General features: G+C 39.6%; 1 protein-coding gene across 1 annotated transcript in view; it reads left to right on the forward strand.

Moving 5' to 3' along the window:
* Positions 1-21,566, forward strand: part of rngtt (RNA guanylyltransferase and 5'-phosphatase) — a 143,366-nt gene that overhangs the window by 81,820 nt on the left and 39,980 nt on the right. The window contains exon 12 of the mRNA XM_049590275.1: positions 9,165-9,233. Within this exon, the coding sequence (XP_049446232.1) occupies positions 9,165-9,233 (69 nt within the window). The remainder of the gene's footprint in view (positions 1-9,164; positions 9,234-21,566) is intronic.

The raw sequence follows: 21,566 nt of genomic DNA on the forward strand, positions 1-21,566 counted from the left end.
AGAGATGTCTACCTTCTCTCGATTGTAATGCAATAAGATGGCACTTGGCTTGTGCAACAGCTCATGCCAATGTTAGCACGTATTAATGGCGTCCTCATCGGCATGTGTAGTTAGATAGAAAGAGTAACCTAGAGTAGAATAAAGAATGACCTGGTAATACTTTTTTGCTTGGAGCGCCACAAGCCGAGTGCCATCTAGTTCCATTACATTGGAGAGAAAGCAGACATCTCTTCAACCGATATCTTCAACACTCTGCAACTCACACCAAAACAACTTACACTGATAAATAGCACTACAGGTGTGAGGGGAAAAAAACATATTTTTTGTATTGGGGTGAACTGTCCCTTAATTGTCTACAGTAAACTTTAACTGCCTCTAGGTTTTCGGTCAACTTCAATAGAAATTCATAGTAAAAACTATTCTGCATTCTCCTCATTTCTGCTCATTTTGTATTCCAGTGGAGGATTGTCATCCAGCCCATACAATCTCTTATTCAAAACCACACCACGAAATGGTCATTCAAAGTGAGGGTCAAGGTCAGATCTGTAATTTGCTCAGTTGTTTTGTTGCAGCAAAACATCAAAAGACAGCACAGTCTGAAGTTTTCTATTATCTCTTGAAACAAAAATCCAGTGAAGCATACTTGAAAGATAAAGACAAGACAAATTCAGCCTTCAGAGCAATTGTTTTTGGCCTTAATAAATGTCCAATGTTCATACATTTGTCAGTGTTTACTCTAAATTAGTCCTGCTTAGTAAATTAGCCTGGTATTTCCACCGCCTATGTTTTTAATATTTGAAGATTCACCTAAATTCAATATTAGCTTCAAAAATGACAGAAACAGACCAAGACCAGCACTGACTCTGAATGTATTTGATTGATTTTGCTGCTTTTTCTAAGCTGACAGCCGGTACTTGCTCATTTGTTACCCAGTGAGGCATTCACTCTCAGGAATTTTTATGCTCAAGCCGTTTCCTTGTTCGGTGTTTGACTGGAGATGAAACAAGATTTGATTGACAAGCAGATCAAAAGAAAATTATTTCTTTATCAAGAAATTTCCTAAATGCCAAACATTCCCCGCTTACAGCTCCTCAGATGTTTAAAAAAAAAAAAAAAAAAGGAGGCTTTCTGGTTTTAATCCCTTTAAACTGAATATATTTGGATTTCAGGGTCTTGGTCAGACAAAGACGTTTTTTAATTATGATGGCCATTTATTCAGAAATTCTTTCATGTTATGGCCTAAATAAAGAATCAAAGAAAATAGTCACCAGTCAATTTATGAGGTCACTGTTACCACTGTTTCTGTCATTACAATTTACTTGCATGTCTTTATTTTACTGTTTCTGATGTATTATTCATTGAAGCAATATTAAAGGTCAACTAGAATTGATGGCAAGGGATTTTTTCTGTTTGACTAGCTACTAACTACAAGCCTGTGCTGTGTAGAAGACAGAGCACATAACAGTGAAGGTGAGCGGCATACGTCATGTCATTTCGATTCTATCTGACTAACACTGAGCCAGATATCATTCATCATTGTGTCATTTTGTGAAATGAGCCCAAACATAAAACACTGGAGAGGAAAATGGCCTAACTTCCATCACCCTGACATCCACGCTCTCGAGGGGGAAGACATTGCTTAGCATGTTAGCGGTCAATTCGTCTCCCCGAGCTCTTCCGTTGTCCCATCTTTGCCCTGGAGTCTGCAATGAAAGCTTGATCTCTTAATGGGGCTGTGCTGTTCGCCTCCACCCCCACAACCCTACTGTACCAGGCACAAGTTTGTGTTTCCTTCCTTTACAGAGGTTTACCATAAAAGCAGGGTCGCTGCCCCCTCTCTGCATTATCACTCCAAGGAACTTCCTTCCAGTAGGAGGATGTGTGAGTGGAAGTCTTCTTTATGCTCATCTCTCCATCCAGGGTTCACTGTGCTCGACGAAGGTGGTGGGTGGGTGTGCTAAGATGGCAAGAGAACTGAAATGGAACTCCCAGATCTTACCGCCTACATGCCGTTCCCTCATAAAGGCACCAGTTCTTTTTAGTCTGGCTATCTGCCTTCTCCATGTCAGCATGATTGTCAAGCTTTGTGTGATCTGCTGTGACTCATTCATCATTCTGGAGAGCACTGATGTTGCTCTGCTTTCTTTGCAGATACAGCAGAGACCGAACAGTTTTCCGTGGCTCTAGATAAATGTATGCAGCGCTCCTCTGAGGGTTGATGACTACACTTACTTCCCTCACACACATTTTTTAGAAGTAGTGATGTCTTGCATCAAAGTATTTTGGGGAAATGTGAAATCATCCAGCAGTTAAATTTAACAGACACAGGATATTTCTCTCTATTTAAAGCAGTGCTCTGCAGCTGGAGAGCCGTGGTTCGTAAGCTCAGCTAAAGTGAGCCAAAATGAAACCAAAATGGATTCTGTTTGAGAAGTAAAAAAAAGAACATTGCCAATCATAGTTAGGTGCCTTTCTGTCACCCTGTTTTTTTGCATTTTCAATTTACACATAAAGAAAAAACATGATTGGAAGTTTATAGTATGGCAACGTTTTACGCTTGTCTTAGGTGTAAAAGCTGATGTAAAAACAAAATGTGACAGTGCTATGGAAACAGACTAGGTGAATAAATCATGACAGACATGAAGCATGCCACTTATTTATCACTCAAGGCTCCACTGCATTGAAGAGATGGAACAACAAACATCAGATAAGTGTAGAGAACCAAGGAGACGGCAACATTCCTCATATTTCCATTTTGTTTTCCACGTTGATTTCAATTGTTTGAGATCTGACTTGTGCTCTTTTAATTCCACCATCTTGATGCGTTCACCTCCTTATATTCGCATAACAGTAGTGGATTGAAAGGTGCGTTGGCATTTTTGTCTCTGGAGATTTGTACTGACACAATCTACCAAAAACAAACAGCCTTTGAACAAAATGTTACTCAACAGTATGTATTGTGGATCACCCTATATGTCTACATAGAGATGGAAATTTTATTTCAAACCTATGTAATGTTGGATGCTGTTGAAGGAAGACCATTTCCCATAAGCCTTAGACGAATGCCAGTTAAATGTCACACCGTAGGAGCTGCAGCTTTGTTTGCTGACAAATGCGATATTGTTTAAAGGTACCTTGTGAAGTTATCCAGGAGTCCTTTAGAGCACTGTCTTTTCATGTGGTTTCCCATTATGTTTGTATCATGGAGGCAGGTGAGCATGAGGGTGACAGGATACATCCTGCTCCCACTTTCTCGGTATTTCATTGATAGACAGTTGGTGGCAGTAACAAGGGAAGATGCGTAGCATTGCTCTAATGAAGGCAGGGGAAAAGACTGCAAGGTAGAAAGGAAATACTTTCAACACATTTGTTACAACCAAGGGGTTATCTCCAGGTCTCAAAAGTGGAGTGCTTTAAACCTGCATTCTTTCTAATGGCCAGCAGGGGGTGACTCCATTGGCAACAAAAAGAAGTCTAATTTTATAGAAGTCTATGAAAAAAATGACCCTACTTCTCACTTAATTTATTACCTTAGTAAACATTTTCCTTATGAGTTTATGGTCTCCATCTCTAGTTTCGTCTTTTTCAATACAGCATGATGTTCATTTGGTAAATTATGGTCTCATTTAGAGTAAAATAGACAGTAAAGCAAGGGCATACTTCAGGGCATGGTTACTTTGTGGTTGACAAGTCACTACCACAACGGTATCCTCAGGTTCTCAGTCAGATCCACCCTTTGCTCTCCACAGCTCAGACCTCTCAGGTCAGTATGGTCACTTCTAGCTCCAAAAAAACAACAACAAGATGGCAACTGCCAAGATGCCAAACTCGACACTTCAGGATCCTAGTCCACAAACCAATGGTCGATGTCAGCGTGGCTACATCTGTTTCTTTTATTCAATTCATAATAGGAGCTCAAGGACGCTCTCAATGAGAAGCACTGCAAGTAAACATAGCTTTTGTTTGAGAACCTTTAACTTGGTAGAAAGTAAATTCCAAGAACACTGATGGAAGAAATTCTCACTGAGAGATTGGTTGAGTTAGTAGAGTTGCAGAAGCTAGCTCAGACGTGACAAAGGACTTTGAGCTCTCTACTGAAATAATTCAGATATTTATGTGTTCATGCTGGGATCTTATTCATTTCAAAGTATAGATAAATGTCCTTCTTTGAAGCAAATATTATCTGTTGTATTGTACAGTAGTATCTGATTACTTTAAAGAGAGATTTCAAGACTAGATGTGTCTAATTCTGGACAAAATGCACATGTCAAAAGCAACTTTCACAGGAGGGCTCGCTGTGTGCTGCTGTTTATGAAATGGTTCACCAGCTTTGCATGAAGTCCAAATGTAGTTATGTTATATTTCACGCTTTCTTGTTTTTGTGATTGAGGTTATAATTTGGTTTGTCTCCGCGCAGCACCAGAGCAGATGATGACGATCTGTCATCTCCTGCATAGTGAACGCCTCTCAGCTCTGATGATTGCTGACAGTCTCCACATCTACTCAGCTCTCTGCTATCTCGGAGTCAACAGGCACTTACATTGTCCATGCCCGTTGATTGAAATGTCAGACCTAGACAGAGATGCAGGCATTGTTAATTAATATTTAATCATTTCATTTTATTGTCTCCTGTCATTGAGACAGGAGACGACTTACAGTATGTTATAAAAGGCCACTGAAATGTTGTTGTTCCACCTTTCAGTACCTCGCTGCATAGCTAAAATGCATTGGTCTCTGTTTTGGTTCATCTTGATGGCTTGGCTATGATACCTGATATCCGCTGCAGTGCACTAATGCGTATGCTTTCTATTTTATTGACCGGGGCCATTTCCTGCCTGCCTAAATATATTTACCATCTGTATGCATGTACAGAATAGCAACGCTCACTTGACAAGTTTTCACATAGAGGATTTATATTTTTAGCAATAAGTTCACGAAAAGTTGGTGGTCAACAGTGATTCTGCAGTCTCTGTTAATGTCTGCCATTTATAAAGCGTACAGATTCTGCTCTGTGTAGTCATGCGCAATCATATATTAGATCTGGCATTTGGTATTACATTACAGTCGAACATTTTCCAAGGCATATGATACATTTTGAGATTGATTTCCTACCTTTCAAGCAGCAGCAGCAGCAGCAGCAGCAGGTTTCCCTTCATGCCAGTACAGTATTGAAATAAACTGTTCAGACTGGTCATCCATGCCAAAGAGTACAACATCACATAAAACTTTACTCACAGTTTGATTCTTCCATGCAGTTTTAGTTTCATCTCTTTTCATCTCTCTCAAGTTTGTCTCGTGTTCAGTTTTAAAATATTGATCTGAAGGTCTTGCGTTTCAGCTCCTTGCACTTTCAAATATCACTGAAGACGAAGCACTCAGCTAAGCTTCGCACTGTCTTCTCCTTGTCCCAGCACACAAAAGGGTCAGTCTTCATATTCATACTTGACTGCACAGAATTCTTGACATTGTACAATTTTCTTCTCAGCTTTGACACTGTGTTTGAATTAAACCCCCACTGAACACTTACGTGAGCTTATCTATGTCTAATATTCAGTCTTATGTATTTTATTGAAGGTAGTGAGGCAGAGAAAGAGCATGAGGTGAAAGTGCGACAAAACTTTCACTCCTTGGAGTCAAAACTCAATAGATTCTGGATACAAAGACATATTTTTAGATTGAGTGTGACTTAGACTTCCCAAGGATATCACTATCTCCGATGTCATTAGCAACACCTGCCAGAACATGCCTGGGGGTCCTCAAGTTTTCGTCAGTATCAAAGTAATCCAGTGATAGACGTCTGTACATCTTTGGGTACACTGCAAACAGGAACTGCTTATAGGTAATTTGGCAGACTTTTTATGAGACCAATCTGTCAAAATGCAGCTTGCGATTAACTGTCTGACGTAACTGAAGGTTTCTTTCTCAAGGGCAAAGGTTTTACCCAGGACCATTTGCTTCTGAAGAACCCCCTTTTTTAAAAAACAAAAAAAACCAAAAGAAATTGTTTTTCGGTCCTTCTTTGTAAGACTAAAGGCTCATTTATGCTCCCTTTACGTACGAAAATGTATACATCCGTTTCAAACGATGTTAGCGTCACTGCCCACATACTTCCATGCGCCCTTTACATTGGCATGGATGTTAACCAATATAACCACCAGGAGGCAGCCCAGCGTCAAAAGTTTATGACAACAACAAACTCAAAAACAAACATGGCGACTGTGGAGGAGATATTGATAATGTACCTCTTGTATAAAAGACAAAAACAGTAGCAGCATTGTAGGAGGCGGTGGTCGGTGAGGCCCTTAAATACATCGCGACTGGAGGACGGAGAATTCTTTTCTCTAGTACTGCTGATGAGAGAAATTGAATTGTTATTTCTTCTTTGTGTCTCACTAGAGCTAAGTATCGGGTAGTGACAGCAACACTGCCCCCATGGTTCCCGGTGGTACTGCTTAGTTTGGACCGTATCCATAAGCTTTATGGAAACGTGCAGAAACACGGACGAGATGAACGTGGAGCATGGACAGAAGGCTCCGTCCGTATCCGGATCCGTATTTAACGTTGAGCATAAATGGGCCTTTAGAGTGTGTCTCAAATCGCATACGTCCATCAGTACACTATGTAGGTGCACTAATTCCAAAATGGCAGTGTTATCTCAAATTGTGCACTGCCATTTTGCACGTACTGTAAGTGACGATGGCTTTTTATTTTTTAACTGCCCCTTCTTCTTCATCTTCTTTTTAAACAACATATTGAAAACAGATGGTGGAACACTTTCGCCAACATTTGACAGTTAACTCTGCCCACACATAAACCAAACTTACACCACACCATGATGGTGCTGATTAAAATGTGCTGCCGTAGCTAGGAGCAAGTTAGCTAGCTAGCAAACGCTAACGTTAGCACTCACATTATTTTTTGGTGGTGCCAAATCATTACAGACCCAACAAACATTACTGACGGCTCCTGTTCAACAACAGTATTGGTACTTTGTGCAAAAAACATGTACAACTGAACGACTCGTCGTTGTCCCCAGCCGCCATGTCAGAAGTTGAGAATTTTGCAATGTCACAAAGATGGTGACCATTGAGGGTGAGAAGTATGCATCATTCCACGCTCAACTTTTGAGCCATTTTAATTGGCCAGTACAACACTGCTGTCCTTTCCTGCAATATGGAGTCTGATTATTTTAGTGTGGTTGTATTTTTCATGTAGCTGCTGGACAATAAATACTAATAATCGAAGGCAATTTAAAATACTCAACCGATCATATTACACCCCATCACAGCTACATAGAATGGGCATAAAAGATGATAGTAAATGTAAAAATTGTAGTGCTGCTGAAGGAGCACTGCTCCATCTGTTGTGGGACTGCAATACAATTAAATATCTTTGGTTTTGCATAACAAAGACAGCAATGATCCACACTGATATAGTCATTCCACTCACAACACAGTCGTGTATAGCGGAAGGATTGCATAACTTCAGCTGAGTATCTTTAAAGCCTGAACAGATCTTTGTTATGTATAGTCACAAAAGATGATAATCATGAAAAATTTGATTGACCTAAGTTCTCTGACTCAGACATAATAGATCACTGAAGCAATGGAAATAATTAAGTTGGAAAAGGTAGCTTTCAGAGTGCAAAATAATGAGACAGATTATGGTGAGATATGGGGGCCATTGGAAAAGTATTGAATGTCATTATGAAAAGAAACAAACTCCAAGAACACCATTTTTGATTTATTTTTTCCTTTTTCCGATTCAGACTAATAATTGTTGTCTTCTTTTTCTGCCAGTGCTGTTCCGCAGTATTAATATTGCATGTTATCTGTGCTGTAAGATGAAAGTACTGTCCAGAGTGAAGGAAACTAACAATAATTATAACTGATGTTGTTTAAGGGGTGCGTAGGGTTTAAGGGTTGGTCTAGATTTCCTATATTGGTTTGGAGAATAGAAAAGGCAGGACTCATTTGTGTTTTGATCAGAGATGGGTGATAAATCGATTACACTTGATGTATTGCAGCTTGTTCCACCTGAGATTTTAAAAAAATGACCGTAACAGCAACATTGAGTATTAATTGTCAAGTTATGTTTTTTAAAAGCCACCGACATGAGACTTGCTTTGACTTTTCAGCCCCAGACCCCGACCATTTAGTCTCAATCTGCTACTATAGAGCACCAGTGCTTGCAAGTATTATTGATATATGAACTGGAGAGCTGTTGGTTTGTTTTGGTGCTCACGGTGAATAAATCCTCACGTGCAACAGCACCACTGTAATGGCTCAGCATTCTGGGTGCATTAGTAAGGGGTTGGTCTTGTTTTGTACACTGGTTTTGAGGGGATTAGAAAGGGCAAGACTTGTTAGAATTGTGAATCTTTTGTTTTTGTTTGTTTGTACTTCGTGAGTCAGTGATGAAAGAGATTTTTAAAAAAAAGAATACCCCTCAGTATTCATTATAAGAAGGTAAAACCCATTAAAGACGGGGGAGAAAGTCATTAAGAAGATGGGTAAAAAAAGAAAAGCACTCTCAGATTGGGAGATCTATTCATCTGTTTTCATATGCTTTTGATTGTATATTCACCCTTATTTAAGAGCCTCTAATTTTCCCTGCTGTAGTTGCCATGGCTGTGGATGTGCTTCATGATGTAGAAAATGTGCTTTTATTGTACAGTAACTCTGCCACGTCTCCTGGGCATCCGCTCGTCTAATACGGTGCCGTAGGTCCCTTTTCTCCTTTCAGCTTGGTAGTTGGTCTTAATGGAAGAAATGAAATCCACTCTTTCCAGTCATCGGGAACTTAATGATTTGTTGCTTTTCTGGTCCTCAACCTGGGCTGTCAAGTTACAGATATTGATCTCTCAGTCATGCATTATCAATCAAAGAGATTAGTGTTTAGTTTCAAGGCTAGGTGAGTGAAAACAGGGTGTCAGACTCCTGCTTATAACAGGATTTCTGGAGCATAAGCCTTCAGGTTATGTTGTAACTTTTCTCACTCTTAGAGGGTTAGGTATTGGTGGCAAACACTCCGGCTGTGGTTGACTTTATAAATCAGTGTCATTTCATGTGTTCCCAGCTAAAGCTTTCAGTCACCCATCTTGTCATTTATCAGTTTTGCTTGACTGAATCTGTGTCCTCCTCTTTTTTATTCTTTTTCACCAGCTACTTGAAGGCAGCTTCACGTCCCAGGTCAGCCACGAAGTCGACGGGCTTATCTTCCAGCCATGCGGGGTAAGCCTCCATCTATGTATGACAATCTGTCATTTTCAAAGCCGTAGCCTTGTTGCCACAGGTTGATTGTCAGACGAAGCTTTTTTATTCCACCGGGCTCCTACATAAGAATCGGACAGCTTGTCACCGCGACACACCGTTTGTCACTCTCAGTCTTGCCCTGTGTTGTTGTAGAAAACCCCACTCCTACATGAATCCACATAAACACAGGGCTGTCTGGGAGAAGCTGCACAGTAAAACAGACACATGGCAGTTTTCTGTTACGACGGAGATGGCCTTGGTAAGAATACCAATTTACTTGGTTGTTAGCGCAGCAGAAAATCACTTTTATCTGTGACGGTAATAGTATTCCTCCTTTCCTCTCCTGTGATGGACTCAGCTGCCCACATTCCACTGTGTAATATATTAAATATGCTATCGTGCACACATTATTAATGCAGGAGGAGGACAGGTAGGAATCTAGATTTTGAAATGCGGCATAAAGCTGCAGGTAGCTGTGGTGCCTGCTGACTTTGCTGTTTGAGAAAAGAATCACATTTTTTGCTTATTATTTTCAGCTTTGACACATTGTTCTTCCACTGTCAACTATGTTAAGCAACTGCATTGAAATTCTGTCTTTAACTCTGTCGTGTGAAGCAGCCGCCTTATTGTACTTGCTTACTTACTTTGGGCAGTCTTATGTCTTTAATACACTGATGTACAAAATCTAACAATTAAGACCATTAGGAGGTTGCTTTTACTTAAATCATCAAGTTGTTTTAAACTAATTATAGGAAATGTTTTTTAATGGCTCAAAACAGATTAGAAAGTGCTTTACGGGGAAAAGATCAAAAACATATATAGTACAAAGACAAGAACGAGAGAATTGTGTAACAAAAGCAGCATCTGATTACAATTTCACGTTTCAATTTGTGAAAACATCCCAGGACTAGTATTACCTGAGGACCTCTTGTGATTTGTAATAATTGCAGGCGTCTTCTGCGATCTGAATCCCTTGTGAATCTGCCTTATCCATGATTTGTCAAGTAAAAATTCCTCGGCAAAGGTTGTGTGACAATATTAGACCCGTGCAAATCAGCATCTTGGTGATTTTAGGTCGTATTTTTTTACTTGTTTGTTTTCTCCACACCTCTTTCCTGCCTCTTGCGTGGTTGAGAATTATAGAGGCAGTGTTGGCAATTATAAAGAAACATTTTGACAGCATTTTTGGGTGCAGGAGGATTATCTTGCTGCACAGCATGGAGACCCATTTGCAGAAGAGCAACATCTCCAAAGATGATGTTCTGTTTGAGGATAACATAATACATCACCGCTAGTGGTGCTGTGTGGTGTTTCTGTGTCGTGGAGAGCTGTGTGAGTGAAATACAGACTTCTCTTATTCTGTGCGAATGTGCCGCATGAAACACGGATGTGGGAGGCAATTTCTAAATCACAAGAGGTCCCCAGTTAATAGTAGTCCCGTGCGAATCGAGCTGTAGTTGAACATTACTGCACTCTGAAGACATGTTATTTTGCATATTTTTCTCCAAGCTCAGTGATGTTTTCTGCTGCAAGAGAATATCTCAAATATGCTGCCATTATTTTTTACACCCGAGTCTCTGATTTCACCTATTGGCACACCTTTGAGCAGACAGGGACATTTTCATAAAAGCAACAAAAGCAGCAAAATGTTTTTGCCTGGATTGAATCCAGCAGATTTGCATGACAAAGAACGGGGCAGCGCTCACTTATGGATAACAGGTGTTCGTGTTCTGTGTCTGGACACCTGCGTCTCGTTGGTTTTGACCCTGTATATGTTGGACATCTTTTCAGTCAACAGGGTAACAACAACTGCTGCTGAGGCGTGGTGCAGCGGCCTGTTGTTTCTCTGGCCACAGGCTGTTTTTGGTTGGGCTCTGGTTTTAAGCACAGAATACATTTTAATCCACAGATAAAGCCATGTCGAAGTATCCTTGGGCAAGATACCGAACCCCAAATTGCTCCTAGAGGTTGTTCCATCTGTGTATGAGTGTGTGTAGCAGGTGTAGTAGCAGTAGTAGCAGGTGGCACCATGTATGGTAGCCTTGGCCACCAAAATATGTGTGTGAATGGGTGAATGTGACTTGTCAGACGACTAGAAAAGTGCTATACAAGTGCAGTCCAGTGACCATTAGAAAGTAACTGCTTATGATTTCTCCCTATCATTGATGATTACCAAGATTTCTAAAACCCTTTTAATATAGCTTATTTCCATGGGGAGGGAATACACAGGTGAAATTGCATTTATGAAGATTTCCCTGTAGAGAGTACCATATGGAGGCTCTGTTTCTCTCAGCGTAGCTTTATTGATTTAATATTTTTGTGTAGATTTACATCAGAATTAAAGCAGTAAACTATTAGTTCACCGTGCCTTTGATCAATGTAGTGAAATCAAATATTATGGGGCTCAAATAGCAAGCAAACAGGGGTTCATAAAATGTCTCCGATGGTGACTAATATTAAAATTATAATAAGAAGAATGAGAATATTGTTAAAAATAATAAAGTTAATCAGGTTATGATAAGGCTTGTCACTGGTAAGAGACATAATGTCACTGGCCTTAAAAAATTGATTTGATAGTATTAACAGTTTCTTGAATACTGTAAGTATATTTACTCCATAGTCAATGGATTGGATTGGAAGTTATCAGCTGTCACATTAGCACATAGGATAATTGTTAATCGTTTTAAAGCAAAAGATGACCAATAACATACCATAATCTTTGTCTAGGGATGCACTGATTTATGCACTGAACGTCGATATTGGCCAATATTCGCCTTGCTGACTTCCGTTGGCCTATCTGCAAATTAGATACAATTCATAGATGGCAGTGGCCGATGTTTTTTGTTCGCACAGGCAAAAAAGCAGGGTTGAAGACCACTGGTGTCCCGTCATCCCGCAGACAAATGTATTTAAGATGAACAAATATCTTCCCTTGGATGCCATCAGGACAAAAGGACGCCGCAAACTCACAAATGGCACGTCAACAGCTGCACGCTGTTTTTCCCTGATAATGCTACACTGTGAACATCAAATCTGTGCTGACACTGGCAGGAGGAGAGCTGGTTAACATTAGCTTTTAGCAGCCAGTGGGTGCAACAGCTAACAGAGGTTGCAATGAGGTACATTATGATGCGTTCAAGGACTGGACAAAGGCAAATTAAAATATTTACATGATGTATTCAACTGTAAAATGTACTTTTTGTTGAGAAACTTGAATAGATACAGTTATATGTTGTTCACAGTTTTCACAGCAATATGAAATAGATATTAGAAATTGAACTATGATGTATTATATAGTAGTAAAGCTTTTGAATCAGTTATTTTTTGTTTGTTTTTTTATATGAAATAAGGTTATTTTAAAGGTTGTTTCAGACATTTCTATGATTAAATGTGCTCATTCAAAGGTAGTGTAATGGAAGACTGAATGACTTTAAAACAGTTCAGTTATCTTTTATTATGTAGATTTCTTTACAAAGCAAAATTGGTATTGGCTATCGGCCAAATTGTCAATTTAAACATCTCAGCTCAGAATTTAGCACTTGGTGCATCTCTACCTATCCCTCTTGTTGTTCAGCATTTTTCGGCTTTTGCTCTTTGTGATTTGTGCAGTAATTATCATACAGTGTATAACTGTGGCAATAGCCAGCAGGTAACAGCAGTTCTCAGGAGAGCTGGAAATTAAATTTGGAGGAGGCAAGTTTACACAGCTGCACTTTCTCTCCACCACAACATGAGCAGAGATGAATATGTCTCTCCGAGGCCGGTTAATTGATGTGCCACTGTCTTGATCAATATGTCAGCGTAAATGTTTTATTTTCGCAGGTGCTTACAATTCACGCCACTCTGTGCGGTTGCTCGTACAATGTAAGCCTTTCCCTCTCGCTTGTTTTCATAAATAATTGGATTTCGATTGTTTCGGAAAAAGTGATTGGTGTGTAGAGAAGAGGGGATGCTAATTAGATTTAATTCTTATTTCCACAGTTGATTTCTAATTTATAAAACTCTAGGGGAAATATTGTACAGTTGGGTGGAAGAGGAATTAATTGGGGTGCAATCATTGGTTTCTCTTTCAGCTGCAAATTACACAAGGGATGCTTGAGAGAACATTTTTAGGAGATTGTATTGAATTTCCAAATTATATACCACCCTGACCAGAAAATGGTTTTAGATTTAGAGCAGTGAGGTTGATGCAGCCCGCCATTGATTTATTGTCTTCTGTAGCCTCTGTGAATTTGATGGATAATGAACAACGGGGCTGAAGGAGAGTGTTGAAAGCACTATGGCCCTCTGGGTGTGAAGATGTATGTGGCATTTATTGAACCGGCTGAGGAAATTGTAACAACATCATCCCCATCCCTGTCATGGATTAGAAATACACTTTTAACCAGGGTTGGTGATTTGTTTTGGCAGATGCTCTTTACAGTTTTTAAAATGATTTCTGTCAAACAAGCAGGAATAGAATCAGCGGGGACAATGTGCAAATGCTCTGTCGATACTGTATGGACAGGTTGTCGCTCAGACAACTCCATTCGGCTTGCAGGTGCCTTTTTTACACCCCTCTTTATAGAATTCTCGCCTCTGAATTGGTTGGAAGTCCTTTCACAGCTCTGCAAGGACGTGTATAGAATTACCATCATAGACGGAGATGTTCAATGCGTCCCATTAAAGCCGCCTGTGCTGAGTCTAATTCACCAATCTGTGATCAAATCACCGTTCATTAAGATGTTTTTCAGCAGTTTCATGAATCTGACGGAAGGAAATCGCTCCAAACTCCTGAAGGTCAGCAGCTGGTTCCCGTCTGCACAGTCGCTCAAACAAATGGGCCGGGTCGGAAAAACTGGCAAGGCTAATGTGACTAAATGATTATGCAAATTGTCGGCCATCTGATGTGGCATTATACAAAAGAAGATATTATGCAACACTGTCTGGCTTTACTTCTTTTTTATTACAGCATCTACATTAAATAATTAAACGCCTTGTTTATGAGGCTTTTGGTTCTGTGAATCTGAAAGTCTAAAGTGTTTTAGACAACACAAACAAACAAACAGGATTGGGGAGTGAAACAACAGTAATTACTTAAAACCAGATTAGATTTATTCACATGCATCTAACCACAGCCGGCTAATGAGAACAACAGTGTGACAGTGGCCTGGGTGCCGGCACAACAGCCTCTGCATGCACTTAACTATAGTAGCAGAGACTCATTTAAATGTTAATAACAACCCTTAACATCCACAGGCCTGGTGTTTTCAAGGTGACCGACTGCACTTGCTGTTTGTAGGTCTGCTTTAAAATAGTCTGTGTTTATGTATACCTGGTAGAAGTCCTCCTTCAGCATCACCCTTTTATAAGACTCTTTAGAAATAATGGGAAGAGTCATCCTCAGAGTCCCTCTCCATTAAAAAGTGTTTCTCTTATGTTAATGTCCCCTGTCATGAATTACCTTGACTTTACTGACTTGTGTCTGTACAAAGTTTGTCTCTCGAGAGGTGTTTTCACATACCTCTATTAAAGGGGGTGACGTCTGTGCAATCTGGGACTCAAATGTACGCAGGTAATACTCGCTCAGGGACGTCACCAATACAAAAGCCAATTGCTCAGTAATACAGGAAGCACATCAATGGGGGATAGACTTCAACACATCGACAAAGAAACTGGAAACCTTCAGCGCAGAGCAGATTTGTCAATGCAGAGATCAGAGTTAGCATGAGCATAGTAGACATTTTGACAGAAAACATTAAAGAATGAATAGCTTTTAGATGTAAACTGGACCCTGGAGCTTCCTTCCACTATCTACCAAAAAACTATGGTAGCAGATATAACCTCCTGAGACCCTGTGTCGTCATACAAGGACATCACATTTTGGCTTTACTGGACCTTATATTTCATTCTTCTTAACTTAGACCTGTTGTCCTCGTTCGTGGACACTTTTTGTGCCATCTAGTGGTAGAGCACAATACACTAATCCATGTAAAACCAAGATGGCAGCCATCTCTGCCAAGTCAGTCTACAGCTGACCCTGACACAAAAATGGATAAGGTCCAAAACCTGATCACATTTTATGGTTGAAACTTGTTTATTGTTGATTAATGATGTTTGTAGTTTGATATGGCAACGAAATTGACCAATTTTAGCAATTAGTAAGTACTCATTTGAAGACATAAAGAATTTATCATCAGCTCATTTGAGGACATTGAGACTATTATCGTCACGTTTGAGGATATAGGGACTTTGTTATTGTTGACAGTGTTTAGTTTTTATACTTATCAGGCCCTACTGATCCCAAATAGCTTGGAGAAATTAAAAATGTGAACCAAACAAAAATTCCAGTCGGGAGGATAATTATGTTTCACAACAGGGTCCGACATTAACACCTGCCAACTGCCAAATGCAGGTATATTTTCTGTTAAGCAAGTATTTCTCAGAAAGTCATTTGCCACACTGGTGGGTAAATGTTTGTACTAAAATAGAAATGCAATAAAAACTATGGGGAGGGTCTCCACTGCGTTTGGTGACATTTATGTGCGCACCGCTCTGCTCTCTGTGTCTGTCGCAGCAGAAGGGTTCATCACAGATGCACACACTAGCAGATTTATCTCAACAGCATGTCTACCACAATACTGACCATCTCAAGTGTTTCTAATTCCACCGCACTTTTTACTGTATGGGACATCATCTGATCCGCTAAACTATCTCTTGATGACAGTCTGCAAAGAAGAGGGTGATTGCAGAAGAGAGTAAGGAGTCTGACGAGGAGGCTTAAGTTGATCAACATGGTTTGGCATCGAATAGATTTACAAAACCTTCAGATTTACTTTTGATTGATCCTCAGGCATATTTAATAGCAAGAACTTTGGTAGAATTTTGAGATCAAGGCTTACTGAGTTGTATTCAGGCTTGAAATGATAAACCATCAATCAATATATTAAAATGATTTTGCTTCAGATTTTCCACTGGCCTCCTCTTTAAGATTGCATTTAATGAAATACCTTATTATCTCAATTAAATGTAGCCCACTGAACCGGCTGTATGTGTGACACAAGGCAATTTATTGTTTTAGCCGGTAAAAAAAATATGATAGACCGTTGAATTTTTCATCTACCATCTACTTCCTTGACCGGTGAGTAAAAAGACAAAATGCTAACACTGGGTTAGTCATCGTCAGTTAGCCTACAAGCTAACAAACAACATAAATAAAAGAGTGTTAACTACGTGCTAACTTCATTTGCCATTCTGATGTATCTGCTCGTCGCCAATTTTGGCACACAACAGACTCCTCATCTGAGTCTGGATCTGACTGAGGCTCAAGCGTGTGTTTCAGCGATCTCCAATCTCTCCAACGTTTCCGCTAACGCTAGCCATCTTGATGTGCACTGCTCTTTCACCAGTCAGCCTAGTGAAAGCAGCGCTGGAGAAAGCACAGCGCGAAACCTTCCGCAAGCACATTTCTCGCTGAGATAGAAATAGTAGATCTGCCTCCAGCCCCTTGTTGGTTTTTTAAGTTTTATGTGGGAAAACCAAGTTAAACAAGTCGTCATCCAACTGTATATGTTTGCGTTTTAAAAATGAATGCTAAAAAAGTCCGGTCCATGTTGCAGTGTTTAAATTTTATCTGCATGGTGCCATAACGGAAAACAGTAAATTCTGATAACGGAAAAGTTTTCTGTTTCTGCATCCAAACAGCCTGTACAATATAGTATACGCATGACTAAAAGATGTATGTAAAATAGTGTTGTCTTGTAACCCCATGTGGGAAATAAAAAGTAAATGAATGAATGAATGTACAGCACCATAGTAAACAACACTGAAATGCTCGAGAAGTGTTTTCCAAGAGGTTATTAAATATTTACAGGGAAGAATTAAAGACATTGGCTGGAGGCAGATAAGGGGAAGAGGCGCATTGCTGCTGTTTGGCACTTTTTCTGTTGAGCTTTCTCTTTTTTTTTTTCCTTGAGAAAAGATTTTAAAAAAAGATTTGAAAAGGACAAAAGTTTGTGATAGTGAAATATATTTTCCCCCCTTATCTGTTTTGTCTGCAGCACACACAGACAGTGAAACAGCAATAATGAGGCATTCACAGATAGCGTGTCTGCAAACGGTCCACGTTTGTTGTTGTGGTGACCTTGAATATAAACATGAGTTTAGCATTGTGTTGTTTACTGAATTAATGCACTTCTTAAAATTCTTTTACTTTTTTTGACCTTTGGCTCAAGTCATTGGATTATTGATTGACACCAGGGCTGTTGTTTGAGACCCTCTTTGATATGCCAATCTGTAAATAAGCCGTTGTTTGTGAGAGATGCTGTGCTATGGAAGCAAACATGTTGGGGTGTGGGGACATTCTTTATGCCACCCCCAAGAGTGACAGCTTGATGTTCTCCATGTGGAAGCACATTTGTCTTTCGGGCAGGTCCATTGTTTTTCTTCTCTTCAGTAAGAAATAATGTTTAATTACTTAAATTTACACCAGTTCATTAATTATTAAAGAGCAGAGACTCTCTTCTTTGTAGTGGCTTTTGACAGTGTTTCACATTGTCACACAGAGGTGTCGCCAACCAGGAAGTGACCACCTGCACATAAGTCAGATTCATGGGACTCTCTGAAAACTCAGTGTTTCACCTGGATGGATGTCGTTTTACAGGACGCAGCAGTGTATGCCTGAGCTCAGTGAGTGTCTCAGTCAATATGTATATTTGGTTTTGCATCCATGGGCATCCACTGATGTAAGAGACTACATTGATATCAGAATACAGACCTCCCATCTGTGTAGATTTTTGTTGTTGGACATAACTTAGTCCAACCAAATGTCAACACGTTTTGGCACAATTTAGTGGTAGATTTTTTCCAGTATAATGGTACGATGGTCAGTTAGAGAATTCATCAGCAGTCAGGTAGTCATCTAAGAATCTGCAGGGAAGTCTAACATTAGTTTCAGTTGCAGCCTAGCCATCAGAGAGCAAAAATCCAAGTGTGTCTTCATAAATCAACGAAAAATCATCTGTGTTTGAAGTTACAGTTAAGTGGGAAGTCATCTATAGCTTTCACCTTTGGTTAAGGAAAAGATTAGGTTTAGGAATGCACCGATATGGATTTTTTTCAACTGATACCGATAACCGATAAGTAACTGCTTCTCATGGCCGATAACTGATAAGATAACCGATAATTTCACATTTTTGTATTTTCAAAAGAAGTGTAAAACCTATAGTTTATGTACACCTGAGGGTAAAAAAGGCTGAAAACAGTCTAGCTTTGCATTATCTGCTATAATTTTAAATATTGGATAAACGCATAATTATAAAAATGTCCCATTATCCGCCGATAATTTATTGGCCCGATATTTATCGTGCATCTCTAATTAGGTTAATTAACAACTTTTTGGGTTACCGTTATGCTACCTCACCAAGAAAGTGAAGACATGACCCACTGAGACCCGATGAGAATGTGCATCAGTCACAACACTCGGGATGGAAGGCCTCGTACCCTGGGTGAAATACCAAGTTTGTAGGGAGTCCTATTTTCTGGTAGGTCTGCGTGTGTTGACTTCAATACTGACATTATCAAGGGGATTTAGCATCTGGCAGAAATTGGCCTTACTCGTGACATGCCCACCAGCCTCAACTTTACCCTGAGTTTAATGGTAATCAAAGGTTTGCATACTAACAAGATGAACTAAGGTGATGAACATGGTAAACATTTTACCCACTAAACTTCAGCATGTTGGCATTGTTATAGAGCTGCTAGCATGAGTCTAGACTCTTGGGGGCAAAGTCACAAAAGGGTTGCGCAGCTTTTGCGTCTGCTAAAGCTGCACCTTCCTGGAAAGCTAAGACATGATACCAAAAGCAGATACCTTAGGTCTTCTAGTTATATACCATACCTGGTGTCATATCAGTAGCCTCATTCCACCTGAAGACAGTAATGCCAAGACTGTCGGCGGTCCCGCAGGTTTAGTAGGGTTGAATTGTTTTATCACCAACACATCTTCCAACCATTACTGTGTGCATGGGGCCAATAACACTGCGTCACATTGTGATTGTTTTCCAAAGTCATTGATTTTTTAGATCTCTAAAGCAACCAGTGCAATGTTAATCTCTTCTTCTGTGAATGGGATTAGGCTCTGGGTTAATCTCAGCAGGGTCTCGCTGTTGTGAACGTCCATTAATATTAGCACAAAGGTTGCCACTGCGGCAGCCTGCAGTCACAGGGTGTGTTATCTCACCCAACACATGGTGTCCTTGGAATATGTTTTCTTTGTTTCAGGCACATTGAAAAGATTTTGAATTTATAACAGTACCATTGCCACAGATGGTAGAATTTCTTATGGGAGAGCACTCCAGATGGTGATCTCTGTACAAGGAATACAAAGAAGCATTTTTCTCCTCTCTACACTTTCTTTTTTTTTTTTAAATCTCAAATCATTTCAGCTTCACTTAGAAAACCAAGTCAGTACAGAAGGTGTGATTCACATCAGGTTGGACCCAGTGAAGCTTTTGAATCATATTGTGAGAGATGATCTTAGACAGATCTGTGAGTTTAGGAGGTCATATCATCTGCGATTGTGCACGGCATGTGTTTCATGAATCAGTGTAATCATTTTATCTGAGCTTTGCTTTTCTCTGCTGTATCTGTGTCACAACTGCAGACCAAGATTTACTCTTTTACTCCACCGTCCCTGTATTCCTCAACCTTGTTTATTCCAAGACTAATCTTTAATGTCACTGCACCATTTTTGCACATTCACACCAAAACCGCGCCAAAACACACACACACACACACACACACACACACACACACACACACACACACACGATGTTGCTCTCAAGAAGCGGGCCAGTGTGTCTGAGCTGTAACAGAGGGAGATTTTCTCTGGGGAACAGATTTATTGGACTTGTCCAGCCTTTAGTCTGCAATCTGCAGCACGCTTAAACAATGAGTCTGCCTTGGAGCAAAAAGCTGTTATTGAAATGAGACTTTGAAAAAACACTAATCAAAGGACTTATCTCGAAGCAAACCCTCAAGCAGGCTGCTTTTTTTTCTTCAATAGAATTACACTTTAAACATTTATTAAACTTTACTATCATCTGTTATATTCACTGCATCTGTGTTTACGACGTGCTCATTTAAAGACAATCAGCCTTTTGATATTAAGCTGACACTCAAGTGTTTATGAATAATTGCGCTGCAGATATTGCCCCGGTTTGTTGTTAGTGTGTGTGTCGTGTCATTGCCGATTCATTCACTCAAAACTAAAACTGCTCTTTAAGTGTTTGCGTGTAATAGCTATGATTTATCTCTTATTCATTTACAGCAAAAGTCAAAACAGTAATGAGAGGGCGGTAAACTATTTAGATCCTTGTCAAGGCAATTTAATCTCAAACTCCAGAGCAAATTGTGTTAATGCCAACTTTCAGCTGCAGTACGTCATTATTGCAAGTGTTAGAAAATCAAGAGCAGATATTAAACATTATATGAACAGCATTCATCATAGACACAGTGATGCTGTGAATGATTCTCAATTTAATCCTTTGGCCATGTCAGCAGCACAGCAGTGTGCGTAGAGTTGTCAGTCATCACTTTGGTCCAGACCAAAATATCTTGATTGAATGAAATTTTGTACAGACATTCATGGCCTCCAGAGGATGAACCCTACTGACTTTGTTGATCCCCTACTATGGTTGTGCCATGTGTATCTTGTGTATACTTTGTGTATGTTTTTAGTAGTCCTGCAATAGGTTGGGTACCTAGTGGGTGACCCACAAAAAAGGTTCCTCACAGGTGGTTTTGTGTCTTAATTTTATTTCAAGATTTTGTTTTGGGTGGGGGGAAAAAAGAACGTGCCGGTCATGCGGGTTTTTGATTCAGAGTAAATGTTAATTTAACTTAACATTTTGACGTTTTAATCCTGTGACTGCTGTCTTTGTTTGTCAGCTCTGTCGTTCAGAGAATACTCACATTTAAGATGCTGGAATTAGTTTTTGTTGAGTTGTTGAGTTTTTGCTTCTTTTTTTTTCTTAACAAATTATTTAAACATTTATATCAAATTGATTTGCAATTATTTTAATAGTTGACAACTAATTGACTAATCATTGCTGCTTTATACTGTATTGTGCTAACAGTTGTGGATCCAAATTTTAGTATTCTGGTTGGTGTTTTCTTCCCCCTACTTGAAGGAGAAGTAAAAATAACAATAACCATTTATATGAATATTCTGACAGTATTAATAGTTTATAATATATAAGCCTATATTAATGACACTGTAGGCCATAGGTTGGTACATATCATGGATGTATAAACGAAATATTCCAACCTCGA

This window comes from Epinephelus fuscoguttatus, linkage group LG11, assembly GCF_011397635.1.
Source record: "Epinephelus fuscoguttatus linkage group LG11, E.fuscoguttatus.final_Chr_v1".
Classification (NCBI taxonomy): domain Eukaryota; kingdom Metazoa; phylum Chordata; class Actinopteri; order Perciformes; family Serranidae; genus Epinephelus; species Epinephelus fuscoguttatus.